Genomic DNA, 17,336 nt, shown 5'->3' with positions numbered 1-17,336 from the left:
GCTAGTTCAGTTCATTACTGCTCCATTAGAAATGATTTGGTTGATCTGACTGGCTGACTTTGTCCCCGTTCCTCTGGGTGCTTGGTGAGTCTCTCCTAGCATGCTGTGAGCTCCCCGAGGACAGGAATTATTCTTTGTGCACCCCTGGATCCTCAGGGCCTAACGGGGGGCTCTCTGTACCATCTCACAGAAGCTCCAAGTCCAAAGGAAACAGCCTCCATTTTAGTTCCAAACCTGGACCTGGCAGGGATGAAGACTCCAATGAGGGGAAGCTCACTACCTTCCAGGGCAGCCCAGCTCCCCAGGGGACCCTTTCCAGGAGTCGGGGGCTTGTCCTAATGTCAGCTTCCCTGGGACTTCTACCAGTTTTGTTATTGTTGTTTGTCCTTCGTTCTCAAAAAGGAGCCGATACCATGGCATGCAAGTGAATTAGATTAGAACCCCGTTCCCTTCTTCCCACGATAACCCAGAATATCAGAGAAATAGCACGAACTTTCGACTGTCTAAACATCCCCAGTTCTTCATCTGATCTTCCTAATCATGTCAAAAAGCACTTATTATGCGCCTACTATGTACTCTGCTTAAATCTGAGGTTACCATAAAAATAAGAACTAGCCTTTGCCTTCAGAGTTCGCAATCAAAATGCAAACTAATATGTATATAAAATAAGCTATAGATAATAGGAGACAATTATCAGAGGGAAGGCGCTGGCATTGAAAGGGATTGGGGAAGGCTTCCCGTAGAAGAAGGGCTTGGAGTTGGGGTTTAGAGGAAGCCAGAAATCCTAAGAAAAGCTTTGAAATAGACTTTTGGGGGTTGCACAAGGCTTAGAATCGCTGTTTAAACCCAGATTTCCTGGCAGTTGTCCATCCATTCTTCCTTCCCTTCCCCTGTGTCATGCCCAAGGGGCCACCGTGTTTGCTTATTCCCTGGTTCGGGGGATGTTCTCCCCACTGAGCTGCCCTGCCATTGTGAATTAGCAGGTCCCTACCAGGAACCCCAGGGCGCTCCCTTTGTTACCCAGTCCTGTGTGCACTCTCTGTTTCCATCTTTCTTCACTTGCTTTGCTGCTAAGAGGCCTCTGGGCATTGGGAGATGGACAAGGAGGAGGGAAGGGGCTCCTTGGGGAGGTTGGAAGTGCCCCGAAGCCCCCAGGGAATGAGAAGAGGCTACACAGACAAGGCTGGCTGGATTCCATGGGTGGGATAGCACAGCTGGAAGCTAGCCTCTGGGTTGGGCCGGGAGCCCCCGGGGCCAGCATCTGATGAGAGCATTCTCAGGTTACTGTGGGTGGAAAGGTAAACTTCGGTGGGATGCTACCACAACAGAGCGGAGCTTTCAAAGGGACAGGCCCCGTTCTAGCGGGGGCTGGCTTTTGTTCAGGACACGGAGCCAGAGGGGAAGCCCGGGAGATGAGGCTTTCTCAGGGGGTCACTGCCTACTTGGGTGATCTTGGAGCCTCAGTTTCCCCTCCTGTCAAATGGCGGGACTAGGTTCATTGATCCCCAGGGCCCTTTAGAATCAAAGAGCTCAGGTCCCTCCCTCCTAGTGCTTACACTTTATAATGGCAGCGGGAAACCCCACATTCTCTGAGATTGCTCCCCCCTGGAAGCTAAGCTTCTTGAAGGTGGTTTACAATTGCACCCCCAGGACTCAGCACCTGGTCTCTTCTCACAAGCATTTGTTCATTCATTCATTCTTTCCAAATAGCTCATGGGACCTGGGGTCTGGAAGAGCCGGACTCCTTGCCCACTATGATCTCTGACCAGTGTGGACCTCTGATCAGTATGATCTCTGACCAGTATGGTCCAGTATGGACCTCTTGTCCACTATGACCTCTGACCAGTATGGAGCACTGACCAGATGATCTAGGTCAGGTCCTCTCTCCTTTCTTGGGACCTCAGCCTTCTCATCTGTGAAACTGGAATAATAAATAGCGCCTTCTTTGCCATTCTACTGACCACTGTCTAGCTCGAGCGCTCTAGGTGCTAATTCCATTTATTAAATGCCTACTATGCGCCAAGGATCGAGGATTAAGAACCAAACGGGCAAGGGCTCCTGTCCTCAAGGAGCTCACCTTGATGCTGAAATCCGGCCCCTGTGTTCTCTCATCCCATTGAGATTCTATTGAATCATTGGGTTTTGTTTTTCTGAAACAAGGAAATCTGTTCTTCTCAGAAAGAAAGGAAAACAAGACCTCCCTCCTGCTCTGCCTTTGCCTCCCCTGTGTGACCCGAAAGCCAAGATGATGTAGCCGTCCTCCTAGGAAATGGGCTGTCCCACGGGGAGCTGGAAGGGATCCGACCCTCTCTCTGAGATGCCGGGAGGAGTTGCACAGCCCGACACCCCGACCTTCTCCCAAAGAGCCCCACGGGCCGGCTGTTCTGGGGGACCATATGAGGGGACATATGGAGATATGAGGCTTGGAGGGATGGAGAGGTTCCAGGATGATCATTCTCACAATCTGAAGAGGAAGGGAACTCTGACAGTCAGTCAGTGAGCAAGCATTTCTTGGTGTCCTGATGTGAAAAACAGGAAAACGGGTGCTCTCTTTAAGGCGCATACCCCAACACGATCCCCTAGCATGGCTGGAGGAGGAGGGCTTCCGGTTACTGCGGCAGACACAGAGGGGAAAAAAGAGCCAGACAATGGCCATATATCATTCTGGGTGGTTCTTCTTATCATGACTTTTAAAGCCTTGAAACTCAAACAAAAATTGTCCCAATTAATGGGTGACTTCCGAGTTTCCGGTGCCACATGGAATTGTAGTATTTATGAGTGTTTGTGGGTGTCATTGGGTGTTTTCTATTCTAAGCAAAACCCAACGGATATGGGATAGTCTCTGTGTATCCCTAGTGCTTCACATAGTGCCTGGTACACAGCAGGCGCTTAATCAGTGTTTACTCACCAACTCACATCTCGGTTATGGAATCACTGACCTAAGAAGGTCTTACTGCTTCTGAATGGAGGAGTCGGTGGCTAAATCTAGGGCTTCCAGGGCCTGCTCCCAGCCACTGAACCAGGTCCTAATTCTAGCCCTTGTAGGTATTTTAGCCCTCTGAGGGCTGCGCCCTGTTCGGTTTAGCTTTAGGGGCTAAAGGAGGCGTGCTAGGTAGGGGGTTGTGAGGAGCCGACTTTGGGGGCTCAGGTTCCCTCTCACCAGAGAGAGATCCTTAACAAAGGCAGGACAATGAGTCTCAGGGATGGGGCAGGTGTTTGATCTATCTGGAGATCATCTTCCCATCCTGAGTGTTAAAGGTCCTACTAACATCAGCGTCCCCTGCTCTAACCATACCTGACAGAACGGGCTCTTGAGGATGTGTCTGAGAAAAACGCTGTCCCTGGAAACCAGCCGCCATGCTGAAAACCGCGACCCCTGACGGCCCATCCCGCCCATTCCGGAAAAAGGCCCAAACGTGGCAGGGCGTTCGTGGAAGCTCGTCCTGGGCCAGAAGGAGGGAACAAGGGGGCCATTGCCCAAGCCCGGCCACTTCTCTGCCCGCATGGGCTGTAGAGAGAGCATGGATGGGGCTTCCAAAGCCTTTGAGAATCCAGGAATTTCTGATCATGAGTACAGGCAAGGGTTTCACAATTCTGAGCCTGTTGACATGAGAAAAAGAAAAGAAAGGCAGAGAGAAAAAAGGCAGAAAGAAAGAAGGAAAGGAAGAAATATACCAGAAAGAAAGAAAGGGGAGGAAGGAGAGAGGGCTAGGGTCAGAGAGAGAGATAGAGAGAGGAACAGAGGGAAAGAAGGAAGGAAAAAGAGGGAGAGAGAAAGGAAGGGAGAGAGGGAAGGAGGGAGGAAAAAGGAAAAATGGGAGGGAGAGGATAAAGGAAGGGAGGAAGGAAGGAGGGAGGGAGGGAAGAAAAGAGGGAAGAAAGGACGGAAAGGAGGGAGGGAGGGAGGAAGAAAAGCCAGGGAGAGGAGCAGAAAGAGTGAGCACCACAGAGGGAGGGAAGGAAGGAAGAAAGGAAGGAAGGAGGAGGAGAGGAGCAGAGAGAGAGAGCACAACAGAGGAAAGGGGGGAGACAGACAGACTGACAGAGAAGGGGGAGGAGGGACTTTGCCCCCTCCCCCCCAGGTAGCCGTGTGTTCCTGCAGGGAATCTCGGAGTTCCCACTCAGCCTCGGCTCGCAGGGCTGGGTCCCCTCAGAGCGCACACGGCGGCCCGTCCTTGGGCTAATGGAAGGCCGATGGAGAGATAGGGGCCCGGCCGCTGCCTTTGTACTCGGTTTACTTAGGCCGGGGGCTGCCCGCGCCTTTGACACTTCTTTACATCTCGTACATCCCCGCGTGACAAATCCTTGTCAAACAAAGGCCGGGCAGATTTATGGCCCCTTCCCCTTGAAAGGCACCAACGCGGAGCTGCCGGAGCCTCATGACTTCATCCCCTTTCATACTTTTCCACGGACGCCGGGTCCAACCGACGGAGCCCGCTCGGGGTCAGCCGGAGGTCGCATCACTTTCATTACTGAAATATAATTTACAATACGCCAGACCTAAACACGCTTAGCCCAAGGATTCGGCTAACGGGAACCAGCTGTTCCCCAACAATACGGCTCATTTCCGGCCGTCCCCCGTACAGTCTACTGGCTGCCCGGGAAGCGGTTTTATGATTTCTTCAATGAGAGCGGGATTTATGGGGAATTCAACATTCGTCTCCAAGGAGGGGCTGGAGAATCTTAAAAATGAAAATGGGCTTGTAGGGTTTCGGTGAGAGGATGAGGGCGGCTGCTGAGGTTCGGGTGAGCTGAGCCCGGGACCATTACCACAGGCATCCCGGAGGAAATCACTTTCTAGAACTGGAGGCAAAGGGCCTTCCCATCTGTAAGACCCGCCTTCCTACCTTAGTCCCACCTTCTACCTGTTAGTCCCACCTTCGCACCTGTAAGACCCACCTTCCACCTGTTAGTCCCGCCTTCCCACCTGTTAGTCCCGCCTTCGCAGCCTCAGTTTTCTCACCTGTAGGGGAATGGACCATGAATATGGATGGTGGCCCAAAGACTCCAGGTATCTTAGAATCCCAAGACTGGCGGTCTTTGACGGTCATCTAGACCAACTTCCTCATTTTTCGCATGAAAACCTGAGGTCCAGACTTGAACGGCTCAGGAGATCACCCGAAAAGAAGTGGATCCTCCGCTTTGCGGATCCCACAGCCGTCCTCAAGCTGACACCATGGGAGAAGGGGCAGAGTCCCGCTTCTGGTGTTTGGGTTGGACCCGATTGCCTCCAAGGTCCATTCTGGCTCAGAGATGATGGAATTTCCCGGGGAGCCTAGTCACGGATTGGGCGTAGCAATGGTTTCCCACCGCCTGCTAGGAGGTGGTGCGACGGGGAGGACCAGAGAGAACTTGGAATCCCTTCAAGTGCCAGAAAAAAGAGAGAGAAAGGATAGTTTTGTTCCAGCGCGCCTGCCGGCTGAGAGCTCACGGCCACACCGGTTGTCAGGTCCCTGGCTCAGCCTTGAGAGACATTCTAGATCAAACTGGGCTGGCCGGCCAACAGCCCGCTTTGATTTCAGACACACTTGCTCTCCTCTAGGCAGTGAGCCCTATGTTGTCAAAGCAGATCCTTCCCACTCAAGAAACCCAGACACTTTTCTGAGTTTCTTTTCAAAATTAAAACAGCAACATTCACCACAAGAAAACGTAGTGTGAGAAATAATTTACTTCGATCTGGGTGAAATACTTAGAATACCTTGAAAGAAAAGTAGTCAAAGATGTTTGTTACCTTTATTTTCAACCACGTCTTAATTTTCAGTTTCCAAATATATGCCCTCAAGATTACTTTAGCTGAAGGGAGAGAGGGAGGAAAGAAAGAAGAAAGGAAGGAAAGAAGGAAGGAAAAAAAGAGAAGGAAGGAAGGAGAGAGGGAGGGAGGGAGGGAGGAAAGAAGGAAGGAAGGAAGGAAAGAAGGGAGGAAGGAAGGAAAGAAGGGAGGAAGGAAGGAAAGAAGGGAGGAAGGGAGGGAGGGAAAGAGGCAGGGAGGGAGGAAAATATTTATTTAGCTCAAACTATGTATCAGGAATTGTGCTGAGCCTTCACAAATATAGAAATGTAAGATTTTTATTATTAATAAACATATGAACAGTGGCTTACTCTAGGCTTTGTTATCCTAAACTGATAGTGGAAAATGATGACAAAAGCAAAAATAGACCCATCTTTAAAGAGCTTACAAATTCTATTGGTGAGAAACAGAATGAACATAGCTAAATAAATATATACAATAAGTAGCAGAGGGCAGGGCCCAGTTAGAGGATCTGAAAAAGACTCCTTTCAACAGGAACCCTGGAGCAGAGGGTTAAAGGAAACTGGACATCTAAGATAGGGAAGGACAGAGAGAGGTGATGGAATCTTGCATCTAGAAAACAGCAACTCAGCCATTTGAGGTGGAAAGCAGCTTGTGAGACCCAGCACAGATTTGCAAGGGGGTGGAGAGGAGAGTGACAGAGAGAACTTTAAGGTTGTGAACTGGGTGACCTTGAAAGAAAAAGAAAATTTTGGAGATGGGGTGGATTTATGGAGGAGATGGATCAATGATTTCTACTTTGAACGTGTTGAGTAAGTCAAACTGATCCATTGACTTACCTATGGGATATCCAGGTGGAGACATCCAGCAGACAGAGATTGAGCATGTCCAGTTGGGATCCATCCATCTATCCATCAACAAACATTTAAGCACCCTCTGTGTTCCAGGCACTCTACTGGGTTCTAGGGATACAAAAAGAATCCTTGGCCTTGTTCTCAAGGAGCTTATAATCTAATGGAGGAGACAAAAAGAAAAATGTGTGTAGGTATATACATATATATATATATATATATATATGTATATAAAATATAGGATAAATAGGAAATGATTAACAGAGGGAAGGCACTTGCATTAAAAGGGGATGGGGAAGGCTTCCTATGGAAGGTGGGATTCTAGCTGGGACTTAAAGGAAGCCAGGGAGGTCAGTAGTTGGAGCCGAGTAGGAAGAATATTCCATGCATGTCCTCCTCCTTGTAGAGATGATGATCGAACCCATGGGACCTGATGATATTACCAAGAGGGGATGTGTAGAGAAAAGAGAAGGTAGCCCAGGACTGAACTCTGAGGATCACCTATGCATAATAGTAAAGGTCATGGGGATCCAGAGACTGAAAGAGCCTGATGAGGGGCTGGGATCCATTCAGAAAGGGAGGCACCTCATTTGCTTCAGAGAGCTCAAAGAGGATGAACACTGGGAAGAGGCCATTGGAGATCACAATTAGAAGACTGTCACTGGCCTGGGCAAGAGCAGTTTCTGTCCAGTGGTAAGGACAAAAAACCAGATTACAAAGGGTCAGAAAGTAGATGAGAGGTGGTCCTGTATTCGTGGGGTTTTTTTCCCCTAGGAGTTTGTGAAAAGGAAGGGAGATACAAGCTGGACAGTTTGGGATGGTAAAAGCAAACAGGGGACAGATTCAAACTCAGGTTTACTTGATTCTCAAGTCATTTGGAAGTATTTCCTGAAAGTTCCCGCTTTTAGAATCACCCTGATTGCTTCTAGTGCTGCTTCAGGCCCATGCAGGACCATCCCAATTCCTTTCTTACCTGGCAGGTCATTAAGTGTCAAACCCCGCCCCCTCCACCCCAAGTCTTTTCCTAGGATCATGGATTTGGAACTAAAAGGGTGTTGGAGGTAACTGAGTCTAGTCCCCTGACTTGAATACAAGGGATAAGGAATTGGAGAGTCAGAGAATCCCACAGCATCCTATAGCTAGTGAGTGTCTGAAGCCAAATTTTAACCCATGGCCTTTTGATGTTTGAATCCAATGCCCTTTCCACTGAGCCACGCTGCCTCTCTTATTCCTTATTCCCTCGGTTCTTCATTCTTTCTGCATCGGACATTTCATCGAGTACTGGAAAAGTTCCCACTCTGCCCTCAAGTCCTTTTTTCTCAAAATTCTCATTTCCTTTAAGCGACGTTTCTATGGCATGGTCCAGAGTTTTTAGCCTATCCTGGCCACTCTCCGAAGGATGCTCTCCAGGTTATTTGTGGCCCTCCTAAAACACGGCTCCCAGAGCCGGAGATAGAACTCCAGGGGTGGCCTAACTAGGTAGCAGAACGGCAGGATGAGAAATTCAGGGGCCAGGGAAGTTTACATTAAGAATTGTTTTAAAACTCACATTAAAACCTTTCTTCTTCTTCTTCTTCTTTCTGCAGAGCAAAGCCAAAGAGTTGCCTCTGTCGGCTGTCCGTTTCATGGAAGAATTGGGTGAATGCGCCTTCGGGAAAATCTACAAGGGGCATCTCTACCTCCCAGGGATGGACCACGCTCAGCTGGTGGCCATCAAGACCCTGAAAGATTTCAACAACCCTCAGCAGTGGGCAGATTTCCAGCAGGAAGCCTCCCTCATGGCAGAGCTGCACCACCCCAACATCGTCTGCCTCCTTGGGGTGGTCACTCAGGAACAGCCGGTGTGTATGCTGTTCGAGTACATGAATCAGGGGGACCTGCACGAGTTCCTCATCATGAGGTCCCCACACTCGGACGTGGGCTGCAGCAGCGACGAAGACGGGACCGTCAAGTCCAGCCTGGATCACGGCGACTTCCTGCACATCGCCATCCAGATCGCCGCGGGCATGGAGTACTTGTCGAGCCACTTCTTTGTGCACAAGGATCTGGCCGCTCGGAACATCCTGATCGGCGAGCAGCTCCACGTGAAGATCTCGGACCTGGGCCTTTCCAGGGAGATCTACTCGGCTGACTACTACCGAGTGCAGAGCAAGTCCCTGCTGCCCATCCGCTGGATGCCCCCGGAGGCCATCATGTACGGCAAGTTCTCTTCGGACTCGGACATCTGGTCCTTCGGCGTCGTCCTGTGGGAGATTTTCAGCTTTGGGCTGCAGCCCTATTACGGCTTCAGTAACCAGGAAGTGGTGGAGATGGTCAGGAAGCGGCAGCTCCTGCCGTGCTCGGAAGACTGCCCTCCCAGGATGTACAGCTTGATGACCGAATGCTGGCACGAGATCCCTTCGAGGAGACCGCGGTTCAAGGACATCCACGTCCGGCTCCGCTCCTGGGAGGGGATCTCGAGCCACACGAGCTCCACGTCTCCCTCCGGCGGCAATGCTACCACCCAGACGACCTCCCTCAGCGCCAGCCCCATCAGCAATCTCAGTAACCCAAGATATCCCAACTACATGTTTCCAGCCCAGGGGATACCTCAGGGGCAGATCGCTGGCTTCATCGGGCCCCCCATACCTCAAAACCAGCGGTTCATCCCCATCAATGGGTACCCGATACCTCCTGGATACGCTGCTTTCCCAGCAACTCACTACCAGCCCCAGGGGCCCCCCCGAGTCATTCAACACTGTCCCCCTCCCAAGAGCCGCTCGCCCAGCAGTGCCAGTGGCTCCACGAGCACTGGGCACGTGACTAGCTTGCCCTCTTCGGGATCCAACCAGGAGGCGAACATCCCCTTGCTATCCCACGTATCCCTTCCCAACCATCCGAGTGGAATCGGCATAACCGTGTTTGGAAACAAAACTCAGAAACCCTATAAAATAGACTCAAAGCAACCGTCTTTACTAGGGGACTCCAATATCCATGGACACACTGAATCAATGATTTCTGCAGAACTGTAAAACGCAAGGGGTTGTTCTATATAAATATGGTATACAGTACAAACTAGGAAGCCGTAGAAAAGATTTATATTCAAATATTTTATTAAAGTAAGATTTGTTTTGATTGTTTAGCAGACATTGCAACAAGTATCTTCTGTGAAGTGTAACTGTGTGCTTAGCAGGATGGGCAGATACAGGCAACAAAAAAAATCATTTATTCAAGCGGCAAAAATTATTAAGCGCCTATTTTGTGCTAAATGCTGGGAATACAGTCCCTGCCCCCAAGGACTTATATTCTATTCCTATTGTGCCTTGAACATCCTGTCATGTTGTGTAACCTTGCTTTAGGATCGGTTCACATCACGTTAGGTACTCAAAACTATCAACCAAGGAAGAGTCCTTTTCAGAGAAATGTCAGAATGGGATCTCAGCCGAGTCAAAGAGTCCATTGGCTGTCCAGTGGCTTTAATATTCCTTGAAGTCTGTCCAGTAGCTTTTGTGTGACCGCCATGTCTATTTTCATGTTTAGAAGGGATAAGACTTTGGTTCAATTTAATTATCGGGCACGTTGGGATGGAAAACTGATGTTTACTTTTTTCTTTCGGTCCAGACCTGTCATTTCATCATCTAGGGAACTCCCATTGTGGAAATTGCCCACATCCCCTTGGCTCTCTAGAAATGCTCCTCTGGATCGACAAGGTCAAATGAATATCATATGGTAGCAGGGTACCCGCTCAGTGCTCCTTCCCCATTTTGTATTCCTACATGACCAAGAGTTGAGAGAAGGATAACACCGACTCTGAAGGTTTGAATCAGAATTCCCGATTCTTTTTTTTGCCCCAGTCTGACCTTGGCAACAACCAAATTCCTCGCTAAGTTAATCAAAGCGATGCCTTTCAAATGAGCCGAATACGTCCAATGGGCTTTCTTCAAATCCCAACATTTAAATGACCGTGGTTGTTGGAAATGGATTGGAATCCCCCAAAATATGATTCCTATATGACAATTACACTATGATAGTCTACTCCCCCACCTCCCATGGAATTAGAATGGAGAGACAGGATTCCCATTTTATAAATAACCAAATAACTGGGCTATTTAAAGTTAAATAGAAACAACATGATATTATGTAGTGTGCGCAGATGGAGGTATGGGTTGTGGAGTAAATGATCTTTACCAGCCAGACTCATTTTATTGAGTAGGGGATTTGCATAAGTTTCATGTTTCTATACAGAAGGGATTTTCATATTTGATGTTTGTTTCTCTTGGGGAAACATTTCCCTTTTCTTAGAATGGTGCCTCATATTAAAAAAAATAAAGAAAAAGAAATAAAGAGACATAGATGGGAAGTCAATCTTGCAAATAATATTTAACACGAGAGGATTAGGAACATCGTGATGTTTCTATTTTTACAAATGGTGTTAGGATGAAGAACAAAGCAAGCCTGTGTTCAGAAAAAATGTCTTGGGGTTTCCCCGCATGCCGTCTCTTAAATACCCAGAAAACAACTTATCTGAAATGATAAATGGAGTTTATTTGCAGTAATTTGAGGCGATGAGAAGTAACATTCATTGATTTCATGGCATAAATAAGCTTTTAGATAGGTTAATTAGGGCAAGATATTTGCTTCCTTTTGTTGCTATGCAACTGTTTATTGATGATGCTTCAAACCACAATTTTATATATATTCATATGACAATCATTTTTCCAAGAATATTTATTATTTTAGGTAAATATGGAATTTTAGTGAATCTGAGTTTTTTTCCAGCAGTCCCTGAAAGGGAAATTAGTATTCCATGAGCCATTTAGCAATTCTTTGGGGGAAAAAAACAAACATTTTTATAGCAACAAAACCCGAGTTTGATTTAACTTTTTATAAAGAAGAATGGCATTGTTTTTCAGCATTTGTATAATTACTGTTCTACATTCAGGTACAAGCCTTCTGGATTTTGAAACCACTTTTAAGATCTAAAAGTTCCATGATAGGACATCATGGTATCTTTATTTTGTACGAAAAGAATATTTTTTTCACAAACTGAATAATATCATTTGCTCCGTTGACAATGCTTTTTGGTAAGATGCCTTTGTGTTCATATCTATTTTTGCACAAAACAATGTCCGCGTTTTGTATTGCAGAAGTGAAAAAAAAATACAGTTCTGCCTTTTCTATCTCATCTGTTTCTCTTATTTTTTAATGATGTAGATTTTCTTCTAATCCCTCACGGCAAGATTTGGATCAATTGCCTTGACCGTGTTTTCTTATTTTCACTGCATGCATTTTAATCACTGTATTCCTTGATGTTTGATTTATTAATTATGGGCATTTCAATTAGAAGAGCATGGAAATGTACTAAGAAAAGCTATTTTATATTGAAATATATGCATTTTGTATTCCACACACAGAGATGATATTACACACTGATTATTTTATGCTGCTGTTTATTAAAACATTTTTAATATAAAATATCATCATTTCCTGGATCTTGCTATAACAGATTTGGGGGAGACTGAAATAATGAGAGGAAGAATAATTTTTTGATGACTTTCTTTGATGTCACCAAAACAGTGTATGACTGATAAAGAAGATGGGTTGGAGCAAGAATGGGGGGTGGGCCCAACTCATGGATGGCGTACAATTTCTACTGGTTTTCTATGAACATCAAGACAACCTGAGAAAGGTCGTTGGGTAACTCATTGGGTAACCAATCAACTTGCCCAGTGGCAAGTGAATGAGAGTCACACAAAAAGGCGTAGGCATGGATAAGCGGAAATATTCCTCAATGGAGAGAATGTCCATTTGGTGAGATCAGGGATCCCCTGGAATGGAGGGACAGGGATTCACTCTTTAATTACACTGATCTATGTCAGAGCTTGCAAATCCTTTATGCCCAAGACATCTTTATGTGACCCCAGGTATATAGGTACATAAAATATGTACACAAATCATTTACTGATAACAAACCATAATTTTGTGACACCTCCCCACATTCAGTTACACGATCCCATATGGGATAACGACTCACAGTTTAAGAAGCTTTGGTCCAGGGAACTCCCAGGCGAGGAAACTCCCTCTACCAACTCAGGCCAGTACATCTCTGCCTTGGAGAGTCACTTCAAGTACTGAAAGTTGCTTGCCCAGAGTCACAAGGGACAATGTGAGTTTTCCTAGTAGCCTTGAGTTCTGGTCTTCCTGGCCCAGAATAGTTCCTTACCTCTGATGCATGCTGGAATATGGCAAGGACAATAACAAAACTTCCATTTGTTAGGGCTAAGATTTTGTCCTAGTTGCTGTTAGCTTATAAGGAATAAAAAATAAATGCTCACTCATTCATTGGAGAGAAAAGCTAAGAGGACAATGAGACTTTAATGAAATAAACCTTATATGGGCTCCTCTTATCATTTCTCTCCAATGCATTAGGGACCACTTATTTTTGTTTATTCCCTTATAAGCTAACAGCAAATAGGACAAAGAATATTGCTGAATTGGGATAATATATGCTAAATGTTTTGAAAATCTTGAAATGTCTATCAGGACCCACTAGATTTCTCTTCGATGAATTTAAATCCATGATCTAGAAAGTAGCAGACATCAATATTTGTCATACAACCACTGGCTTTTCTCCTGGCATTCGTGGGCTCCTACACTGGCCAAAATGATTTACAGTCAAACTGATAGAAGATTTCAGCTTTCCAAAGCAAGTTTAACATAAGAAATCATTTGCTTTGAAGCTAAATGTAATAAACAGAATTACAGGCACCACTGACCTTGAGAACTTCAAAGCAAAACTTGGCTACTCACTCAAACACATGCGCAGATGTGTATATGCATAAATGTATGCGTATGTGCAGAATTTTTTACATATGGATACATATGTGTATATACATATATGTGTGTGTGAGTGTGTGCAGTTCTGTTATCTTAGAATTTGATAGCTGGGTAAGTCACAACTCCACCTCAATTTCCCCATCTGTAAAATGGAGATAATCATATCATCTACCTAAATAAGATTAAAATATGTAAAGCACATTGTGAACAGTAAACCTTTATAGAAACATGAGCCATAAGTTCAACAAGATACTCAGATCAAACATTTACTGATAATAAATCATTATTTTGTGACCCCCACATTCAGTTACACAATCCCATATGGGATCAAGACCCACAGTTTAAGAAGCTTTAGTGCAGGGAACTCCCAGGGGACTAACTAGTCATTTTGACTCCGAGGACAAGTAGAAGGGACCCCTGAAATCAACTTTGTAATCCATGATGGGAAAATAACATGAGAAATAATTGGTAAATTCGGTTAGACAAAAGGGGAGCAGATCGTTTCCCTTAGTAATCCCCCGCTGCTAAATCGGCGCATGTGCTGCTGGGTAGCGTCTTTGCCGCTAGAGGAATACATTTTTGTGGATTCTGCATTTCAATGCCTTGAGAAAGAGTCTCTTTCATGTCATCCCGGATCAGACTCCAAGCTTTGTCTCAGAAATCAGAGCCCGCTATAGATCTGGAGAGGGAAATCCCTGCACCCTGTCATGTACCCCTCGTCACACCGACATGACCCATCCCTTGATATGATACCCTGAAAGACGCATCGCTGTCTAGTAACTGTCACAGTTCAAACGCATGTTCCCACTTCATCAAAAGAGAAAATCCCCCGACCGGTGATGAATACAAACTGTCAAGGAAAATGCTCATCATAGCAAGAGCTGAGAAATCTTGTCTGTTCCTGCCATTGCTTACAGGACAAGGAAATGCAAGGAAGCCTCGAGGGAATCATCTGTCAGTCTGGAGCAAGATCTTGTCATCACCTCTGTTGACTACAGGCTCAGTGCAGTCATTGCTCCATGAGGCAATACAAGCTGTGTCAACTTGAGTCTCTCCCTCCCACCTTAAGCCACCCTCTCCTCTTCATTCCTCTTCACTCTTGCTTCCAGGCACATAATCTCTCCATTCTCCAGCCCAGCTTCCTATGAACCATCTTTTGGCCACTGGGACTGACCACCACAGCTTGCTCTTATACCCTGCCAGCTCCCAGCATCCCCTTCCCTTGATGCCTGAAAAAATAGCATTTAAAAATAATGCAGATATCTAGAGCTGAGAGAGATCAGAGGCTACCTCATCCAACCCCGCCATTTTAAGGAGAAAAAATTAATTCTAAAGATTAAGTGATTTACCCAAGATTATCCAGTAAGCATCAGAAGCAAGATTTGAATCCAACTCCTCTGAGCGGGGATTTTGTACTCTTTGTGTTGTACCAACTCTGAGAGATGAGAAGGAAGACACAGCTCATTTCAGCAAATACATATCAAGTACTTATTGTGTGTCATGCACTAAGTTAGGGTTTGAGAATAATTGGTACTGAAATCACAAAAATACATCTATCAGTCAGGACAAAACATGCACAATAAATACAAAGCAAGGCTTCTGAGCATGGGCAGCGGAGAGAAATAGCCAGGAGAGCATCAGTAAGGACCTCTTGGAGGGGGTGGCCCTTGAACTGAGTCTTGGAGGCAAGGAACCTGGCAGATATAATAAGGATGGGTGGTAGCCATTCCTGGAAGTGGGATGCCCCTCAAGAAACCAGGAAAATGAGATCCTGTAAGATGGGCAGAATGAGGGCGCCAGACTGGGAAGGCTTGCTAACGTCAAATGGAGAAGTGTACGCTTTGACTTAGAGGCGTATTAGAATCCATATTCTCCATCAAGGCTCAGATCCCAGAGCATCTATACTAGATCTTTCCTGACTGACAGAATTCCCAGTTCTTTCCCTAACCTGAAATTATTTGACATAAATTTGCATGTCTTCACATTGTCCCTTGCCGCCAATGGAATATAAGCTTCTTGGGGGCAGGGAATCATTTCTTTTCCCTGTATTTCTAGTAGCTAGATAATCAGCATTAAATAAATGCTTGTTGGTTGGTTAAACCCGAAGCTTCTTTTTTAAATAAAAATCCATAATCATGAAATTTTTATTTTCCTAATGAAAACAAAGTACAAATTAAAGCCAACAAAAGTGAAACCAATGTGATGGATTCACTCTGTAGAGTCAATATAGAGCAGGACTAATGTTTATTTAATACTAGAGTACTCTGATCAAATTTGAATCTATATTTGCTAAATCATGACCTAGGTTTAATCAGTTATGATCACTATCGAGTCTTCACAGGCAATGATTTCTTTAAAGAAAATTATATAATATGGAAAATAGGAATAGTGAGAAATATATGTATGTGTATATTCCCATGGATATGTATTTGACCATGGATAGATAGATATGTTGACCTAAAAAACATAAAAATAAAAGAGAAAGACAAAAAGATAGAGATACAGAGAGAGACAAAGAGAGGTTAATATCAGGACAAAATGTAGATTTACAAATGCCAGTTAAGATGTCATATTTTATAATAAAAATGACAATGCTAGCCAAATAAAATTATTCAGAGTCATGTCAATGAGATTATCAAATAATTACTTTGTAAAACTGGATGAAATCATAGCAAAATTTGTGCGAGGGAAGGAAAACAAAACATCACGAGTATCGAGTGAATCAGTGGCGAAAAAAGAAGAAAAGTGATCAAGCAATGTCGGATCTCAAACCATACTAAAAAGGAATAATCGTCAAAAATAACTTAGTGCTAGGAAATAAACAGAGATGTTGGTCCGTGAAATAGATTATGTACATAATAAACAGAAAACAAAGGGCACAGTAACTCAGTGCTTGACAAACCCAAAGATCTCAGTCATTGGGGCAATAACTCCCAAGTTTTCCCAAGAAAACTGGAGTCTTGCAGAATCCATGATAGACCAACTCTCATCCTATACCAAGGTAAGTCCCCAGTGCCTTCATGATTTGTGATAGCACTGACAAATTGGAACATCCTAAGCTTCCTGAGCTGGGGAGTGCCATGGGTATCACCTGTGTTTGGTGATGTTCAAATATAGATAGTGCAGGAGGAGGTTGGGAGGAGTTGTGGCTTTGGGGTCAGAGTACACGCACTCAAAGCCCACCTGAGCCATGGCCTTTTTTATGTGTAAAGTGGTGGAGTAGGAGTCAGTGACCTCATAGAGTTCTACTGGCGCCATGATTCTAAGGTCCTATGGCCACCAAAGTGGGTCCGATACCCTATCACAGGAGCCTTAGGAAGATCTCAGGAACTCATTCTTTAAATCGTTTTGAAGCCTTCTGGCTGCCTCCATCACCTTCGAAAAAAAGGAAGATCCCACTGATATACCAGTGCATCCTTTGGCTCATTTGACAAGGTAATTCGTTAATAACATGGGAAAGGACAGGAGGCTGAAGGCTAACAGCCTCCATCCAGAGCAAGTCCTTGTCCAGTTTGCCCACAACACGGTTTTCTGGAGAGACACCAAGTTTTCATATGGACCAACTTAAACTGGGTGACCTCCAGTGAGGCTGCTGGGCCCTTGAGCCCATGATCAGCCAAAGGAAGAAAATCTCCTCCCCTTCCACAGGGAGATGGAACACGGCGGGAAGGTCAAGGATGGGCTGTTTTTCAGAAGGAGAGTGGGCAGCTCGGCTCCTGCTCCCACTGCTCCTCCTCCCTTCCCTCTGTTTCCTGTTGGAGGAGGCTGACTCCCTGACCCAGTTGGCTGAATTGAGTCACCTGTGGTTTGTTTCCATGTTTCCTTCGGCAGCTGCAGTCCATTAGCCCTTGGCTGGCTGCGTTCTGCTGGGGGTGAGCGCCTTGCTCCATGCAGATGGTTAAGAGCTGTTGGGGGGGGAA

The 17,336-nt window shown here is 45.7% G+C and overlaps 1 protein-coding gene across 1 annotated transcript in view; it reads left to right on the top strand.

Moving 5' to 3' along the window:
• Nucleotides 1-10,307, top strand: part of ROR1 (receptor tyrosine kinase like orphan receptor 1) — a 299,109-nt gene extending 288,802 nt beyond the window's left edge. Inside the window, exon 9 of the mRNA XM_031968980.1 lies at nucleotides 8,187-10,307. Coding sequence (XP_031824840.1) covers nucleotides 8,187-9,611 — 1,425 coding nt within the window. The 3' untranslated portion in view covers nucleotides 9,612-10,307. The remainder of the gene's footprint in view (nucleotides 1-8,186) is intronic.
• The last annotated feature ends 7,029 nt before the right edge of the window (nucleotides 10,308-17,336 follow it).

This window comes from Sarcophilus harrisii, chromosome 4 (genome assembly GCF_902635505.1).
Source record: "Sarcophilus harrisii chromosome 4, mSarHar1.11, whole genome shotgun sequence".
Classification (NCBI taxonomy): domain Eukaryota; kingdom Metazoa; phylum Chordata; class Mammalia; order Dasyuromorphia; family Dasyuridae; genus Sarcophilus; species Sarcophilus harrisii.
Note: the sequence above shows the minus strand (reverse complement) of the source record. Positions and strands in the feature narration are given on the sequence as shown.